Source organism: Diospyros lotus, chromosome 12 (assembly GCF_014633365.1).
Source record: "Diospyros lotus cultivar Yz01 chromosome 12, ASM1463336v1, whole genome shotgun sequence".
NCBI lineage: Eukaryota > Viridiplantae > Streptophyta > Magnoliopsida > Ericales > Ebenaceae > Diospyros > Diospyros lotus.
This window is the reverse complement of record NC_068349.1, coordinates 7576999-7593841: the sequence shown is the minus strand read 5'-3', so window position 1 is coordinate 7593841 and position 16843 is coordinate 7576999. Positions and strand designations below refer to the sequence as shown.

The window sequence follows — 16843 nt, the reverse complement described above, 5'->3', positions numbered from 1 at the left end:
TGCATGCAACTCATACATTATTCTAAACCAAATTAGGTAGTCAATAAATGTAAGTTATAAATGTTATGCATTCAATAAGTTATGTTTGAAGTTTAAGGGATGATAAGTTTTTTATGTAAAGAAAAATATAAGTTTGGCCTAAATATATTAATTGAATATTTAAAATAATACTTTTATATTAGTGTATTATAAATTTATATTAATTATACATGTAATATAATAATTTACTAATTAAGGAGCGTCATTTCTAAATATTTAAGTAAAATTTTTAAAAATACATTTAGACTCAATTATGAAAGAGAAATACCTGACAAATTAATATTTTAATCATTTGAATATTTTGAATAAATTATTAACGCAGTTCACTTTCACCCGTATGTTTATAATAAATTATTAAATAAATAAAACAAAACAAATTTAATCATGTAATTTAAATAATTAATCACCCACACCTTAAGACTTTGGCTATTAGTCGTGGAGCATACATTATAAATTAAATTTAGATTTATTCATAATATTAAGATTTTTAAACTTATCATAATATCTTAATAAAAGTCCCAAATAGATAAGGATTAAATTATAAATTAAAATCACAATAAGATTGAAATTTTCAATTATCATAATCTCCGAATCGAACTCACTGTAAGGATTATTTGAGAATGTTTTTTCCATCAAATAATCTTCCTATTGGTCGACCCAAATTGAGCTTGAGGGGTCCGCCTCCGCCAGGCCCGACCCGAAGTTTAACATACTAATTATTTACACGGGAGCTCAACGCCTAAGCGCATCTAAACCGTTGAATGCATCTATGGATCCATCCATCCAATCAATCATCAACAGTTGAAAAGCACGACAAAGGAGATTGGACCGGGCAGCGGATTGCGGGTTGCTTCTCGGTGCTCTTTGCAAATCCCTCCGGACAGTGACATATCGCGTTGAACGATCTCTCAAAAGCTCGATCAAAACCCTAACTCTCGCTCTCTCAGATAATCTCTCTCTTGCCCTCTCGCAAATTTCACATTTTTGGGTTTTGATCCGTCTCTCTTCGGTGTTTGCCCTAGAATCTGTTGTCAGGTTCGTTTTCGTTTGTTTAACCGTTCGCTGTTGTCTCAATGCTGTGTTGGTAGCTGCACGGGCAGTGAGTGGGCTCACTGGCTCCGGTTCCTATTCTGCAGCGACGAATTCTTGTCAGTTTTGGCGGTAATTGAGCTCATCAAGTTCGAATTCTCATGTTCATTATTTGGATTTCCTTGTATTCGTGTAGGGTTTTGGATGTCCAGTTTATTTTTTCCTCTATTTGTTTAATTTTACCCTTTTGATTGACGTGAGAGTAAGATTTAATCTTTTTCTGCTTTTCGCCATGATTGGAATTTGGATTGGAGGAGAGAAAAAGGGAGGAAAGGAAAAGATAGGAAAAGCAAACGAAGGGATTGAATTTAGATTTATTAAGCTTTTTGGCTAGGCTAGAAAATTAGGAGAACGTGAGCAGATATTTGCCAGAAAAAGATGAAGTTTTCTCTTTTTAGGTCAGTACAAAAATGGGAAAAATGTAGTGCAGTTATGTTTCATTTAGTATTTAAAAGATACTGTTGGAACGTATGTGCATGAAATTGATTGAAATGCATTGTTGCAAATTGCTTACTTATTGCAGGATGGTTTGAAGGCTTTTTGGGCTCTGGCACAGTGGAATAATGGGCAGCAGTGAGATGGATAAGCCTGCTAAGAAGACAAAGGAGTCAAAGTCACCTGCTGCGCAGGTATATCAGCGTTGCTTTGTTGATTATTATTAATTACATATTAGGTGTTGGAATATAGTGCAAATCCGGTTGTTCTTTGCATTTTTTCCAGGAACAGGCTTCTTCTACACCTACTGGTGCAGCTACTCCAGATTGGTCTGGTTTTCAGGTTACATCAAACCCATACAGTTTGGTCTTTCTGGCCCAGTTAATGACTTTGGCATCAGCAGTTATTTGGTATAAATTGTGTTTGTAATAGGCATATTCACCTATGGCTCCACATGGGTTCTTGGCTTCCAGCCCACAAGCTCATCCCTACATGTGGGGAGTTCAGGTAATATATGTTTCTATATTACCTTGTTTATATGTTCTGTTGAGTTTTATATTGTTGTGTGTGTATATCTCTCATAGGGTTAGCCTTAGGCTTATGTCATGGCTTATGTCATGACCCATGTAGTGTTTGTATATATATAGGTTGTAATCTATTAGCTTTAATATACAGAAAATATCTATCTTGATTCACATGGTATCAGAGCCATACAAACCCTAGTTGTCTCCTCTACCTTCGTTGCCAGATCTTCTTCTTCTTCTTGGCTGTTTTGTGTGCGTCTCCTCCACCTCCATCAGTAGCAGTTCCTCCCCAGCTGCAACCGAAGTTGCCGCCACCATCAACAATTGTGACCTTCTCTTCCAGCAAATCGCGGTCGCCATTGCTGGGTCTCCTCCTTGGCCGCTGCTTCTACTCCTGCCGCCGTCGCTGCATCGCCCAGATCTGACTATCACTATCGTTGCCATCATCGATCGCCGTGCCTTTGATGTCGACTGCCGCATCATCCTCCTTCATCGAGTGCAATCGGCCTCCTTTGCTTTGTTCAGAATCGACCTCACCATCGCCTTCTGCCGTTAGCTTGATCTAAAGTCGTGACCGTTGGTCTTTCGTGACCTTAGATTCAGTTGCGCCTCCTCCAGATCTGACGCCCTACAGCTGTCTATCGCTGCTGTCTTCTCTAGATCTGCCACCTTGCAGTCGTCCGTCGTCGCTGCCTTCTTCAGTTTTGCCACCGCCGCAGCCGTCTGTCTCTATTTTCGCTGTCGGCTGCCTACTGACGCTGTTGTTGTTGCCCGTCAACGCCATCATTTAGATCCGACTGTTGATCTTCAGATTTGCAACCTCCAGATCCAGTCACCGCCATTTGCCGCCAGTTGTTGACTTTTAGATCTGCCTAGATTCAGTCGTCACAAATCTTCAGATCTATCTAGATCTGGCCGCCGACCTTCAGATTTGCCCAGATTTGGCGTCTGCGTCTCGCCCGCCATTGCCGTTGCTGTTGCCATTTTAGATCTTCTTAGCCCAGATCTGCTACCATCGCCGTCCACCTTTGCCGGTGCTCCGAGTGAGTCTCTGCCACTTCGTTTCTTGTGCTGTTTTAGATCATCCGACCTTCCTTTTTGGCTTATTTGACCCCTTTTGTCTCAGATTTTTGCTCTTGTAGGTCTTTGATCTAACATGGCAAGTACCAGTAAATCCGCCTCCTTCTCCGGCATCCTGTCTCCCGCTCCAACCATCGCTATTGAGAAGTTAATGGGTAGTTCCAATTATCTCTCTTGGTCTGAGGCCGTTGAACTATGGTGTATGGGTTAAGGTTTAAATGATCATCTGACTACCAAGGTTGAGGATGTGACCACAAACCAAATTGAGTGGAAGAAAGCTGATGCTCTATTATGCAGTCTCCTGTGGCAATTGATTGATCTATCTCTTCACCCAATCTATACCAATTATACCACTTGTTGTGAGTTCTGGAGTTAGGCTAAGGCTCTCTATACAAATGACATCCAATGCCTGTATTCAGGAGTGTCTAATCTGATTAATTTAAGACAACAGAGTTTGACTCTTTTCGATTTCCTTGTTTGGATGGTTTCTATTAAGGCTTAATATAATTTACTTTTACCTGCTGGTAAGACTGCTGCAAAGGATCTTGCTCAAAGAGATAAGTTCTTCATGGTTTGTACTCTTGCTGCTATTGGTCCTGAGCTTACTCTTGTTCGTGACCAGATCCTTGCCAGTCCTAACGTCCTTACGATGGATGAAGTGTATTCCCGTCTTCTTCGGGTTTTCTCTATTCTTACTGTGACTGCCTTGTCCATAAGTGATAATCCAGTCATGGATTTGCAAATTCAGAGTCATGGAGCACAAGGAGGAGATCGCGATGGTAATCGAGGCAAACGCCCCAAGTGTAATTATTGTCAAAAGTGGGGGCATATTGAGGAACATTGTTGCAAGCTACATGGTCGCCCTCCTCGTGCTAATGTTGCTTTTGTTGATGGATCTCGATCTGAATCTTCTGATGAACATCCATCAAACTCTTTACTTTTCACTGGAGCTGACTGTGACGAGTATCTAAGGTATAAGACATCCCAGCAATCCTTAACTGCCTCTATCGCCCATTCCGGTGACTCCATTGCCTATCTCGCTCGGTCATCCTCTTTAGGATCGTGGGTCCTGGACTTAGGTGCTTCTAACCATATATCTGGTAATCACCATCTTTTCTTTCATTTTACTAGTTCTGTTTCTTTACCTTCTGTAACTTTGACAAATAGTTTCAAAGCAATTGTTAAAGCTATTGGCACTGCCAAACGCTTACCTTTTCTACCTTTAGATTCTGTCATTTATCTTTCTCATTGTCCTTTTAATCTTGTATCTGTCAGTAAACTTACACATGCCTTAAATTGTTCTATCCCCTTTGATGACAATTCTGTTACTATCCAGCATCGCGATACGGGATAGATGCTTGGCGTCGGATGTGAGTTGTAGGGTCTCTATCACCTCAACCTTCCTAAATCTCCTGTTGCTTGCTCAGTGAGTGAGTCTCCTACTATTCTCCACAATCGTGCATCCTAGTTTGCCTAAGTTTCAGAAGATGGTTCCCAGTCTGTCTACGTTGTCGTCTTTCCATTGTGAGTCTTGTCAGCTTGGGAAATAGTCTAGAACTTCTTTTCCAAAGTGTGTTAATAATTGGGCTGTGTCCCCATTTGCTTTAGTTCATACTGATGTCTAGGGTCCTAGTCGTGTCGTGTCTGTTTTAGGTTTTCAATATTTTGTCACGTTCATCGACGATTATTCTTAATGTCCGTGGTTATATTTAATGAAAAACCGTTTTGAGATATTTTCAATTTTTGAATCTTTTTGTGTTGAAGTCAAAACGCAATTTCATATATTTGTTCAAGTATTGCGCAGTGATAATGCCCTTGAATATTTTTCTGCCCCCTTTACTACATTTATGTCATCTCAGGGGATCTTGCATCAGTCATCTTGTGCCTATAAATCACAGCAGAATAGGGTTGCTGAATGTAAAAATAGACATTTGATTGAAACTGCTCGCACCCTTTTTTTCATCATCATGTTCCCTTTCGTTTTTGGGCTGATTGTCATGAACCTAAGGTTTATATTTGAGAGGAAGAAATGGACAAAAATGGGGAAGAATGTAGAGAGAAATGAAGGAGAAAAATAGAGAGAAAATGAGAGGGAGATTGTAGAGAAATTGTAGAGAGAGAATTAGATTTCATTCATTTAATTCAAGCATACACTCTCCTCTTACAATGGGCCTTTTTATAGGCCTTAGCTAGCCTCTTAACTAATTTCTAATAGCACCCATGTGCTCCTAACAAACACCCAAATATCTCCTAACAAATTAATATAACTAATTATATTATTGCCATTCTAATTACCCTTGGGACATAACAATTTCCCCTTCTTGAAATGTTTCTTGTCCCCAAGAAACTTATTACCACCTAGCCGTTGCTTCTTTATCCAATGCCCGCCTTCTCTATTTGATTTTTCTTTCTTTCTTTTCTTGTCCTTCTAGGCTTATTCTTCTTCCTCGTTCTTAAGTATCCAAAATCAATCTCTAAGGCAACCTGATAGAGTTTAAGTTCAGTACCAACAGCACTTGTTCCTGCACCTCCATGGTGCGCCACAACTGCATATTGAAAGAATAACCAATCATGAGGGCACTCATCCACCAAGTATATAAAGTCTGCCAGCGCATAATTTGAGGCAAGGTCTAGAAAACAAAACCCAGCCACATTAGTATTGTGTTCTCAATCTTCTACAATAGTTGACCAATCAAGATTGGCCTCCATTTTAAGAGTACAATCAGCTATTGGTTCATCCCACCCGGCAACAGACAACAACTTGGATTTTCCAGTAGGAGCAAAAACCAACACAATAGTGATAGTTTTGTTTTCTTCAGCAAACCTTTCGACTCCTTCAGCTCTATCCTTCAGTTTTTCTCCAGCTAGTCCTGTTTCCATCTTCTCGTTGCCTATTTTAACCCAAGTCAAATCCATATTTTGTTCCAAATTTGATTGTCCCTTAGATTTCAGTAAGTCCGAAATATGAGTAAAGACTCTAACACCAATATCCGTTGCGCCACTCTGATTCCATGTAATGAATTCAACAACTCCTTTTTCTTTGTGCTTGCTAGAATATCCTTCTACAAGAATTTCTTTTTCAACAATTTCTGATTGTCCCTTTGCTTTCGTTGCCCTATCAACCTCACCATAGTTCAGGTTCTTCCCAACGTTGCCCCCACCAACTATGTTTCCCATTGAACTTGTAATTCGAGATTCTGCCTTTCCAAGGGTTAGAGATGCTCCCATTCCTGGAACAACATCCCAATTACCGATTGCAATAGAGGTTGGAAGAATCCCGAGAATAGACCCACCAACTCCATTTGTGCCACTATTATATCCAAGGCTTCCAACAACACTCATTCTACCACTATTTGGCACCCCTGAATGACCATATGCGCTGCTATGGGATATTTGAGAAAGGGTAATAGGGAGATTGTTCGAGGTAAAATGACCACTAGAAATGCTTCTAGCAAGTTGTTGTACTCCTTGAATGGTTCCTCCATGATGACAAATAGGGGATGCAGCACCAGATTGAGTATAGAATGATGTAACAGAAGACCTCCCAGTACTATTTGGAATATTTGAAGTCGATCCATTCATAGATGAGTGATTTTGGTGAGAGAACATGACCATTAAATTCTGTAGTTGTTCCCTGATCTGAGCTCCCACTTCATCTGTAATTCCATTCAACCTTCTCTCCAGGCCCCCTAGAGAGGTCTCCAACTTCCGATCCAATGCCATGATTGCTACTTGCTCACGTTTGCTTCCAGTCTCTAGTAATTCCACTCGAGCCTGCAGATCAGTGGCTGCCAAGTGGACTTGCTGCACCTGGGACTCAAGGTTCTTCATCCACATCCCTTCTGCCATTGTTGATCTTATAGAATTTTCCCAATTCAGCAGCCTTCAACTCGAATTGGAACCACAACCAAGGATTAACTGCGCGACTACGTTAATTCGACCTACTTTGCCTCTCAAAATTTGAAACGAGAGTCGTCGGACCGTAACGGCCTATGAACAATCAGAAATTAATCCTCGTGAAGCCTTGGAAATTAGCAGCGATGCAGTGGAGCAGTCACAGCCTGAAAATCGTTGCACTCGCTGCCAATGAAGAAGACCTACAACTGTTGCGACCCACACCCCCAATCACTGTCCAATGGCTGGGGCCTCTAACTCTCCTTCGGAATTTAATTTGAGAAATGCTCACCCGCTCTGATCTGCTTCCGGATCGCGAAATGCCTTGTGGTCGCCTCCCTGAACCATGTCTGCAATAGTCGAAATCCTAAATTCTGTCGTAGCAAGGAAAGTTCGTTGGACTGTTGGACTCGCCTTGAATCCTTTCTCTGGTTCTGCCTACTCAGTGGGCACGTTTGATAAGGGCCTCCACAACTTCCTCGCCTGCGTCGCCCTTCAACGGACTTCCGCCTACTCATGAACGTCTGGGTTGCTCGCCTGTTGGAAATTAACCACATCGGCAGCAATATTCGGAAACCCGTTCGGAATTCTCTTAGCTAGATCGCCATCGAAGTCCTCTTCCCGACTCCGAACATACTTGCTGCCACAGTAGATACTTTCCAGATCAGATCAGAAGCTCAACCTATCCACTGTCAAGCTAGATTTGCAACAATCGCGACCCACCCAATCATCGTCCATTGGCCGCGATCACTGGCTTGGTTTTGTACTTTATCAGAATTGCTTCACCTAATCACCAATGTAAATCATTGTTGGAGATCGATAACAAAGTCGGATTCTTTCTCGCCTCCAAAAGTCGACAATCTTCTCGGTCATCTTCTTCGATCTGCTCTGCTCGCAATCGTTGTGGATTCAACGATCGTATTCCCCACCGTCTCCTTCCACAATCAAATCAGAAGCAACCACTTACCCGCCATCAATCCCTTTCTTGCCTCGAGTTTTGCTACTATGAGTCTCTTCTAGGACAGACTTCTGGATGTATCGACTCCAATCACACCACCGAAATGGTTCGACTCCGTCACTCCGGCACTGCTGTGCTGTTTTCGGAACCGCCTGCTGCAGCTTGTTACTTTTCGCCACCAATCGTCGGTCAACGTCGAAACCTACTTTGGATTGGTGTCCGTTCTGCCACTACTATCTTCTCTAAATTCCACCGCTAAAATAGTCGGAATTTGTAAACACATAAGAAGAAAAGGCTATGGATGTTCAATGGTATTCGTCGGAATCACCGTCGGACTCACCTTCAAAAGTTAGACACACTAACTTGATTGCTGAATTCACAGCCGAGGAATGACTGCTCTGATACCAATTTGTCATGAACCTAGGGTTTAGCCTAGGATTGGAATGACAATAGGAAGGAGTTGATGAATAGAATCAAGAATAGAATATTTGAGAGGAAGAAATGGACAGAAATAGGGAAGAATGTAGAGAGAAATAGAGAGAAAATGAGAGGGAGATTGTAGAGAAATTATAGAGAGAGAATCAGATTTCATTCATTTAATTCAAGCATACCTTCTCCTCTTACAATGAGCCTTTTTATAGGCCTTAGCTAGCTCCTTAACTAATTTCTAACAGCACCCATGTGCTCCTAACAAACACCCAAATATCTCCTAACAAACTAATATAACTAATTACATTATTGCCCTTCTAATTTCCCTTGGGACATGACATTGATGTTGTCCTCACTGCTTGCTATCTCATTAACAAGATGCCTTCCTCTGTTGTTCTGCACAACATTCCTCACACTCTCTTGTTTCGTGATCAACCATTATATGTTCTTCATCCCCGTGTCTTCGGTTGCATGTGCTTTGTCCATAATATGCATTTTTCTTGGTTACTCTTGACTTCAAAAGGGTTATAAGTGTTACTCTTCTAACACCCGACACTATTTTCTTTCTGCTAATGTTGCATTTTTTGAATCGTCCCCTTTCTGCTCTTCACCCCCTTCTGAGTGTCATCCCATATCCGAGGCCATCCTTATTCCATCTAGTCCTCCTGTTCCTATTATCCCTGTTCCCTCTTCTATCCCATTATAGGTTTATCATTGGCATTCTCTGACTCAGTCTCATGATGATATTGATGATGTCATTGCGCCTACTCTAGGTTCTCCTTTTACCCAGTGACTTTTGCTACCTCACATCCTACTTCGGCATCTCCACCTGCTGCAGTCCTACCTTTTGAGGATCAGTTTCCCATTGCCATTCGGAAAGGTACCCGTCCTACTCGCAATCCTCATCCCATTTTTAATTTTTTTAGTCATCACCGCCTGTCTTCCCCTTTCAGTGCTTTTCTTTCTTCCCTATCCTCTGTTTCTATTCCCAAGACTATTAACGAGGCACTGCCTAATCCGAGGTGGAGACAAGCAGTGGTAGATGAGATGACTGCTTTGCATTCCAATGGTACCAGAGATTCGGTTCCCTTACCCCCAGGGAAATCTCTTGTTGGATGTCAGTGGATCTATACTGTCAAGGTTGGTCCTGACATGCAGATTGATCGGCTTCAGGCCTGTTTGGTTGCCAAGGGGTACATTCAGGTTTATGGTCTTGACTATGGCGATACCTTTTTCCCTATGGCTAAAATGTCTTATGTGCGTTTGTTTCTCTCTATTGTCGCTATGCGCCACTGGTTGTTGTATTAGCTGGACATTAAAAATGCATTCTTATATGGTGAGCTTTAGGAAGAGATTTATATGGAGCAACCTGCTGGGTTTGTTGCTCAGGGGGAGTCTAGTTTGGTTTGTAAACTCTGTCGCTCACTATATGGTTTAAAATAGTCCCCACGAGCCTGATTTGGTCGCTTCAGTGCTATTATTCAGGAAGTTGGTATAACTTGCAGTGAGTCTGATCATTCAACTTTTTACAAACACACATCACATGGGAAGTGTATATATTTGGTAGTCTATGTGGATGATATTGTCATTACATGTGATGATCAAGATGGTATTGTACAGCTGAAGAAATATGTTTTCCATCATTTTCAGACTAAGGACTTGGGGTTACTTAAGTACTTCCTTGGCATCGAAGTTGCTCAGTCTAGTTCTGGTATAGTTATCTCTCAACGAAAGTATGTGTTAGACATTTTGGAAGAAACTGGGATGCTTGATTGTAAACCTATAAATTCTCCTATGGATTCTAATGTAAAGCTATTACCAGGACAGGGGGAGTCTCTTGCAGATCTTGGGAGATACCGTAGGCTGGTGGGAAAACTTAATGTCACTATCACTCGACCTGACATTTCTTTCTCTGTCAGTTTTTATAATCTTCTTGTGATAGCCACTGGGATGCAGTTGTCCGAATTCTCAGGTTTATCAAAGGAACTCCAGGTAAAGGACTATTATATAAGGACAGGGGCCACACTCCGGTAGTCAGATATTTTGACGCTGATTGGGAAGGTTTTCTATTTGATAGACGATCTACTTTAGGATACTGTGTTCTGGTTAGAGGGAACCTGGTATCTTGGAAAAGTAAAAAGCAAGATGCTATTGCAAGGTCAAGTGTAGAAGCAGAATATCATACTATGGCCTTATCAACATGTAAATTTATCTGGTTAAAACAATTGTTTCAGAAAAGTTTGGAGAGATATCACAGATGATGTTAATTTGTGATAATCAAGTTGCGTTACATATTACCTCCAATCCAGTTTTTCATGAGAAGACCAAACATATCGAGATAGATTGTCACTTCATTCGAGAGAAGATTTTATCTGACTGTATTATCACAGATTTTGTTAATTCAGATAATCAGTTAGCAAATGTCTTTACTAAATCCTTTAAGGGTCCTCGAATTGAATATATTTGTAACAAGTTTGGTGCATATAATATATATGCTTCAGTTTGAGGGGGAGTGTTGAGTTGTATATTGTTGCGTGTGTATATCTCTCATAGGGTTAGCCTTAGGCTTATGTCATCACCCACGTAGTGTTTGTATATATATAGGTTGTAATCTATTAGCTCTAATGTACAGAAAATATCTATCTTGATTCACATATTCCAGCATGTTACAATATGTTCTGGTCTTGTGGTAAAAAATGCTTACGCTGAAGTAGGCCTTTTTTAATTTGTATTGAGCATCTAAAATTGTTTCTTTCTTCTCTTTCTCTCTCTCTCTCTCTCTATATGTATATATATATATATACATGTATATATATATATATACATGTATATATATATATATACATGGATGGTTTTTACCTTTTGTTGTTTTAGGTTCATGATGGTTAAGAAATGGTCCATGTTAATGGGAATTTCTCCATTGCTTCTAGTTTCTAGTGGATTATTTTATTTTACTTGGGCCTATTGGATTTCTACTTTGTAGTTTGATTTTTAGCCTTACTTGCAGCCCATTATGCCTCCTTATGGTACTACACCGCACCCATATGTTGCAATGTATCCACATGGTGGCATATATGCTCATCCATCGATTCCACCGGTAATGCTGTCTGATCTTCTTTCATTCATGCTTGTCAAATGAACCTTCATTTACTGATAGTACTGACTCACATGCCATGTTTCAAACTTGAACAGGGATCTTATCCTTTCAGTCCTTTTGCTATGCCTTCCCCAAATGGCATTGTTGAGGCTTCTGTGAGTCACTGACATTTATTAGTTTTTGTTAATTAAATATATTGGTTTAGCATGGCTTGACATGTAAATTCATATAGGGAAATACACCAAGCGGGATGGAAACTGAAGGAAAGTTATCTGAGGGGAAGGAAAAACTACCCATCAAGCGATCTAAGGGAAGTTTGGGCAGTTTAAATATGATTACAGGCAAAACTAATGAACCTGGTAAAACCTCCAGAGCATCTGCCAATGGAGCCTGTTCCAAAAGGTCAGATGTATGTTTCTGTTAACTTGCCGAGGGAGGATTTTTGATGGGGAAGAGGAAGCATGTTTTGATGGGGGACAACAAGAAAAATTGCAGAAAATTGAAAGAGAAGAGAACAACATTAGTGAGAAGAAATCAGGGGAAGAAGCAGAAGAGGATAAAGAGGGAAAGGGAGATTCGAGAGAGAATTCAGCAAAGGGAAGAAATCACAATTGTATTCCAAACCAACCTACCTCTCTGCTTGTATCACCAATGCCCATTTATAGGCTAAAGTTTAACCGAAAAGAGAAATGAAAATTTCCAAACAAATCTCACTAAAACTAAAAACTAAAATCGAAGCAACTCTTACTAAAAAGAAATGCTGAAATCTAAATTTTTACTAAAAATAAAACTAAAATCTAAATTCCAAAATTTAAACTAAACCTAAAATCCTAATATCAGAAATTGAAATTAAAATTTTATACTTCAAATGTATCATCAAATTTCTTAGTATTAGCAAGTAGTAATAGTAATTTAATTAATATTAACAACAATAATGACAACATATCAAGCTTTAATCTTACTATGTAAGATTCATTACATGAATTCTAGTTCACCAACCTTTTTTATCTATGACAAATGACCTTATGTTGTATAACCCCTCTAAGAGTCCTCTACCAAGTTTGTCATGGTCTTCCTCTACCTCTTTTCCTAAGTACTTTGTTCCATTCCTTAAATTCTAGTCACAAGTGTCTCACGCATTTTATCTTCAATAAGAGACAGTTCGACCTTATTATGGATAACCTCATCTATAATTTTGAGTTTTCTTTTATGGCTGTACAGCCATCTTAACATTTTTATCTCAGTTACACTCATATTTTTCACAAGTTGGTGATTTACTGCCCAACATTATGTGCTAGTAACTTAATCAGCAAAAAACAGAAATGGTGCATCAATTTTCTGGGCAGGTACACAATGCTACCCCATCTACACAATCACAAATATTCTTTTGTGCAGCCTACAAAATCTGTATGAACATCTACACACGGTTATCCTCTGTGCAAACCCCAGAGAAGACTGATTCCGGAGTCAATGTCTTCAATCCATCTTTTGTCCCGCAAATGCACCAAATCAAGGATTAAAGACCTAGTAGCTAAGATTCCTTTCTTCTAGAGTGTCTTTCCAGTGATGAGGAAATTAATCTATTACTTTGAGTTGGCATCATCCATAGTAGCAGAAACACTTTTTTTTTTTTTTTGAAGGGGGGGGGGGGGGGGGGGGGGTGTTGGTGGATGGGGGGGACTAAAATTTGCTTATCAAGAGCCTAGATCATGTAAAGTTGTTTGACAATCGGTGAGAACTGCCAACATTTTTTGTCCACTTATTATATTTGACAGATCCATTTATTCAGTTTCTGTTATTTGGGGTTTGAGATGCCTAACATATGTGGTATGCTAGTGATTGAGGCTGGCTCCTTTTTACTGTCACTCAATTGATGCTTACATAGCTATTGTTGCATATGCAGCGCAGAGAGTGGGAGTGAAGGTTCAAGTGAAGGAAGTGATGCAAATTCTCAAAATGTAGGTGTTACATCTCATTTATTTTGAAAAACTCTTTTTTTTTTCATTTGATTAGGCTCTCTCTCTCTCTCTGCCCCCAGTGTGAGTGTGAACACATGCAGGCATGTGTTTGTGGGGATACAAGTCATACACATGCATGCACAAAATAATTATTGCTAGTGATATTGCATGCACAATTATCTTGTATGAACTTAAATGGACCCACAAAATATGCACATTGACAATATAATTTATTAGAAAGTAGGACATGGTGCAAGCATAAAATGGAAATGCTATTTGGACACATAAGTTTGACACTTGTGGTGACATTTTGCATTAATATGACACACAGTACAAGGCATCAATGCAGAGTTTCATCACAAGTATCAAACTTGAGTGTCCAAATAGCATTTCCAAACATAAAATAGGACAGGACCATGTAGTTTAGCTAGTCAGTTCTATATGCCCCTGCTTCCCCATATATTTTTATGTTTGAAGTTGTACTCTTTGGGTGTTTTTTTGTTTAATTGTAAAAACTAATATTATTTGCAAGACCGAACTCAACAAAATTTGTTTATATGATCAGTACACAAACAAACCCTTAGTCTGACCAGTGCATGTCCATGCAGCCTTCTACGTTCTTGTTCTATTTTTCTCAGTTGATGTTTGGTGTGTTCTTTTGATATTTCCATTATGGTGGAAGAAAATCACCTGTCAGAAACATCTGAAAAGGTTGCTTTTGAAAGATTTCTGTTTTCTAACATTCTAGTCATACTAATTCATAGCTAGCTATAATGGAGTTCTATTTTTACTAAATTATTGTACTAAATTTCACGAGAACCTTACCGCCTTTTGTAATTTCAATTTCATGTCCATTGTGTCTTTTGATCCTGGACAGGACTCACAAGGACAAGATTCTTTCGAAGGTTCGGTTGTAAGAATGTTCCTTCTAAATATAGTTACTGATTTTTCATTTTCCATGATTTTAATGAGAAAATCATTGCAATCTCTTTGTTACATCTGAAGGATCTCGGAGTGGTGGGGCTATGCATGGTTCTCAGAATGGAGGACCAAATACACCTGCAACAATGGTGAGTCAAACACCGGCTATTGTGCCAATGTCAGCAGCAGGTGCTCCTGGTCCTACCACTAACTTAAATATTGGTATGGACTACTGGGGTGCTGCAACTTCTTCTGCCCTTCCTGCACTCCGTGGCAAGGCAACTCCTGGTCCAGTTGCAGGGGGAATGGTCGGTACTGGATCACGGGAGAGCCTTTGGTTACAGGTTTTTCCCAGTTTCTTTTCCTCTCTTTTATTTGTGATTTTAAATCTTCATCTCATTCACTTTTTTTGTCATATGGTTTACTGTTATGAAATTGGGAAGGAGACTGAAGAACTTCCGTAAAAAGTCGAAGAACTTCCGTAAAAAGTCCTTAACCATGTAAAAGCTTATGGTCACAGGACTCAGTTATCAAGTTTATGAGAATGTACTATGTTTTTGTGGGCCATTGTATTTTGTTCTGGTTATGGAATTTGGCATTGGGGTCAGTTTTGTTTGGCACCATTAGCACTGGCTTCATCACATGGGAAATGTAATGATTGACTAGTGAGCTACTGAGGTCGAATATTTTCTTGCAAGATGCATCATGTTTAATAATGGTTGATACTTTGATGCCTGCCTATCATCCTAGAAGGAACTAAGATCTGTCTCGCTCTCTGTCTAGATTTGTATATATTTCACAGAAAATTTTGATTTTTCAAGGACCTAGAATTGGATAGATTAAGCATGATTCTTCTCTGAGGATATGGATTATTTAAGTACTCGTTGCCCTTACCATTATTACTATATTCATCTTGTTTCACACCTCCTGTTCTCAAGTGCAGGATGAAAGAGAGCTCAAAAGACAGAGAAGAAAACAGTCTAACAGAGAATCTGCTCGTCGATCTAGGTTGCGTAAGCAGGTAATTGTGCATCCCCCAGTTTGTATGGGACTTGTTTGCTACGTTCATCATGTCCAATCATGATTCTATCGTTTTTCATGTATGGTCCTGAGTCAGGCAGAATGTGATGAGCTGGGTCAACGGGCTGAAGTTTTGAAAGATGAAAATGCCAGTCTTAGGTCAGAATTGAGTCGTATCCGGAGTGAGTATGACCAGCTTCTTGAGCAGAATGCATCTCTGAAGGTGATGTCTATATTTATTCTATTCACGGTCCCTTTTCCTTCCTTCAGGATTGCATCATTTGTTGAAAAAAATACAGAAACCAAATGAATGTTTATTTTTCGTTAAAGTTTTTGTTTTTGTATGACATATCAAGTCTTTATTCTATTATTATGAGGGCCTTATCCTACTGTTTGATCCAACAAGGTATATGCTAGCCATCAATTACCTACTGCAACCCTTTTCCTTTATTCCCGAGGTTAGACTGGCTGTAGATGGAAAGCTATAGGCAGAGTTCATATGTTTTCTCTTAGTAAAAAAAAAAGAAAAGAAAAGAAAATCATGGTGAAATGCTAATGCCGCTGTGGCCAAGGGTAAGCTGCTCTATAATATCCTTTCCCATATGATTCATAAAATCTGATTTTCCCTGCAGGCGAGACTCGGGCAGGAAGATCCCAGATCCGGTAGGAATGGTGATGACATTGACAAGCAAACTGGAGAAACAGAGGCGCGTATCCGAAGTGGCGATCAATAAATGAAAGGCCCAGCTCTAGCTTGCTGCTGCAGGAGTGATATTTCTAGGATCATTCTAACCCACCCATTAGTAGTAACCAAGTGTTGTTAACTTACTAATAGTAAATGTTGCTCAAATTCATTAAACTGAGAGAGTCCGAGAAATATGGTTGCACTCTTGTTCTCTTTTTAAGAGAGTGCAACTCCGGTTATTTATGGTCATAATGTGTATTGAATAGTAGGGGGGGTGTTCATGTGAGAGAGGCCTAATAAACTTGAAAATGATGCTGCTGCTGCTGCTGCTGTACCTTGTTGAATTCTGAGATCTGGTGTGCAAAATCAGTGTATTTATGGATCATTGTAACTCCCACAGTTATGCATGCGCCTTGCCAGTGGCTCCTGTTTAAAACCATTTTGTTTATTACCCTAAACCCAGCTTAAGCTTAAGATTTGATCTGCGATTGCGATTGCCATTGTTGTCTGGTTCGATTGATTTCTCTGTTTTTCTTTTTGAAAGTAAAGGCTGTTTAGTGTTTGTACATTTAGTGAGTTTGCGTAAGGATTTAAAATTCATTCAGATAAATAAACTATAAGCTAACTTTTTTTCAAAATTTAATTTATTTCTTAAAAATTAATTTATATTAGTTGACTGTTTTGGTGTAATTTTCTCCGTCTTTAATCGGAGCC

At 39.6% G+C, this 16843-nt stretch overlaps 1 protein-coding gene and 1 non-coding gene across 3 annotated transcripts; both read left to right on the top strand.

The window, feature by feature from the left end:
• Positions 1-833: 833 nt before the first annotated feature.
• Positions 834-16586, top strand: LOC127787394 (bZIP transcription factor 16-like). Of its 2 annotated transcripts, XM_052315417.1 has the most exons (13): positions 834-1200; positions 1652-1757; positions 1849-1905; positions 1996-2070; positions 11456-11545; positions 11641-11700; positions 11778-11947; positions 13449-13503; positions 14381-14408; positions 14509-14768; positions 15368-15445; positions 15542-15667; positions 16077-16586. In XM_052315417.1, the coding sequence occupies exons 2-13, from the start codon at positions 1692-1694 to the stop codon at positions 16176-16178; spliced, it is 1167 nt and encodes a 388-aa protein (XP_052171377.1). In that variant the 5' UTR covers positions 834-1200; positions 1652-1691; the 3' UTR covers positions 16179-16586. The 2 variants fall into 2 exon arrangements, with proteins under 2 accessions (XP_052171377.1, XP_052171378.1); XM_052315418.1 differs by lacking the exons at positions 834-1200; positions 1652-1757; positions 1849-1905; positions 1996-2070 and adding an exon at positions 4152-4267.
• Positions 6647-6727, top strand: LOC127787740 (small nucleolar RNA snoR35). Its single transcript, XR_008020205.1, has one exon. It is a non-coding gene; the product is annotated as a small nucleolar RNA snoR35 (small nucleolar RNA).
• Positions 16587-16843: the final 257 nt, after the last annotated feature.